The 2,270-nt window shown below is 63.7% G+C and overlaps 1 protein-coding gene across 1 annotated transcript; it reads right to left on the bottom strand.

Annotated features, from left to right (window-relative positions):
- Positions 1 to 631: 631 nt before the first annotated feature.
- LOC308608610 (DDB1- and CUL4-associated factor 12-like protein 2) lies at positions 632 to 2,029 on the bottom strand (the record flags this gene model as incomplete). Its single annotated transcript, XM_081221853.1, has 1 exon — positions 632 to 2,029. One exon carries the CDS (start codon positions 2,027 to 2,029, stop codon positions 632 to 634), a length of 1,398 nt encoding a protein of 465 aa, XP_081077979.1.
- Between the last annotated feature and the right edge of the window lie 241 nt (positions 2,030 to 2,270).

Raw genomic sequence — 2,270 nt, 5'->3', positions numbered from 1 at the left:
GACACGGGTTCATGCCCCGGTCCGGGAGGATCCCACATGCCGCGGAGCCGCTGGGCCAGTGAGCCATGGCCGCTGAGCCTGTGCGTCCGGAGCCTGTGCTCCGCAACGGGAGAGGCCACAGCAATGAGAGGCCCGCATACCGCAAAAAAAAAAAAAAAAAAAAAAAAAAAAAAGAGTGTTCTTAATATACCATCTATCTGCAATGAAAAATAACCAAAACAGCATCATCGTAATACTAGTAACAAAAAAACAATAAAAGAAAAAGAAAATATACATAATTGTAAAACCATGACTGCCTGGCCTTCAAGAGAGAGAATATGTAAATGACTCAGAGTGAACAGATCTAAGAATTAGTCAAAAATTTTTGTATAATTCAAAACAATAGTGTTGGACAGGTGTAGAAAACTATTAAAGCAAAGTTTTGACTGACTGAAGGACACCTCACTCTCTAGCCCGCCCTCTCTCTTTCTTTCTCTCTCTTTACCTAACACACTGAGCAGAGGTAAGTTGGGCCCTTTCCACCTGGAAGATAAAAGCCACACAGAGTAACAGCACAAACACAGAGTGAAGGAGGAAAGCGAGAGGGGACTGGAAGGTGTATCTGGGCACTTTGAGGACGCGGAGGCCATCCTTAGCTCCAGAGGCCGGCATAGTTCCCGTGGAGGCCGGAAGGGAGAGGCCCCCCAGCGACGAAGAGCTTCATCTCGGGCCAGTTGTAGCAGTGAGTGTAGAGCGCGTTGGGGAACTCGCCGATGCCACCGAAGTAGTTCACCCACAGGTCATCGTGGTTGAGCCAGCCTCTGCCACAGGTGAGCTTGAGCTTCCTCCCTGCGGGCCCCGGAGAGAAGTGCGGGCTGGCCGAGGCCCTCTCCTCCAGGAACTTCTGCGCGCGGACGTCATAGAAGAGCAGGGAGCCGTGGCCCGTGCCCACGGTGACGATGTGCTGGTAGAAGCTCAGCGAGCGCACACCCGTGCCGCCCTCTCGGGAGCACAGGGGCCGGATGTTCTGCTGGCGCTGCCGCGGATCCAGGAAGGAGACGTGGGACTGGGAGCCCACCGCGTACAGGGACAACTCGTCGCAGTAGGTCAGGCACACGTTCTCTCGGCAGTAGGGCAGCCTGATGGACAGCAGCCTGGACAGGTTGCTCCGGGCTTTCCACAGGTGGAAGTAGCCGTCCAGGGACACGGCTCCCAGCTCCTGGTTCTGGTCGCTGAAGGCCAGGGCCCGCACCTTGCGGTTACTGGGGTTGGTGCTGGCCCTGGGGATGGTCTCCACGTCCCTGGGACGGATGTGGGCGTACAGGGGGAGGCCCGCGTCGTTGTGCCAGGCGATGCTGCCGTGGAACATGTCGGGGTCCAACCTCCAGAGCGCCACGGTGCCGTCGCGGGAGCCGCTCACGGCCACCGTGTCGCTCATCCAGGCGATGGCGAAGATCCAGTCCTTGTGGCCGTGGCGGTCGCCCAGGCACACGGGGTCCAGCGTGGGCAGCTGGTAGACGGCCAGGCTGTTGGGGTTCTCGCCCCCGGTGGCCAGAAGCGTCTTGGAGGGATTCAGCTGGATGGCGTGGATGCCGCAGCTCGGCTGGGCGCGGGCCGACCCGGGCCCGCGGTCCCGCATCAGGGGGATGCGCGTGATCTGGCCCGACTGCACGTCCACCACGAAGAGCGTGTTGCACTTGGAGCCGCACACCACCTGCCTGGCGTTCAGCCACTGCGACGCGAACACCTTGTTGAGGGTGCCCAGCGCCAGCTCGCGCTCCCTCAGCAGCTCGGGCAGCTTCTGCACCGCGTAGCCGCGCAGCTCGCCCTCGAAGCCCGGGAGCCTGGCGCGGCCCCGCGCGCCCACCTCGCGGCCCTTCAGGTAGTGCAGCAGCGAGCGCCGCGCCGCCGGCCGCTTGGGCTTCTTGGGAGGCAGCTGCCTGTCCCCGTCCGCCGCCGCCACCGCCGAGCCCAGCGACGACGAGCCCGCGGCGGCCGCCTCGAGCGCCGGCGCTTTCCGCTTCCTGCTACCTGTTTGCCTCGGGGCCATGGTGGGCGGCGGGCGAGCGGCGGCGGCGGCGGGGGACCGGGGCGGCCGCGGGGCGCGGAGCCAACAGAGTCCGGCGCGCGGCGGCGACGGAGGCGAGGGCGGCCGGGCCGGGCAAGGAGAGGTGGCCGGGGGGAGCGGAGCGCAGGCGGCGCGCGGCGGCGGCGCGAATCGAAGCGAGGGCGGGAATCGCGGCCGGCGGCGCGGCGGGAGCAAAGTCGGTGTGGGACGAGGACGACGCGGG

Source organism: Mesoplodon bidens (genome assembly GCF_964165515.1).
Source record: "Mesoplodon bidens genome assembly, chromosome: X".
NCBI lineage: Eukaryota > Metazoa > Chordata > Mammalia > Artiodactyla > Ziphiidae > Mesoplodon > Mesoplodon bidens.
The sequence above is the reverse complement of the archived record's forward strand: the minus strand, read 5'-3'. Positions and strand labels throughout refer to the sequence as shown.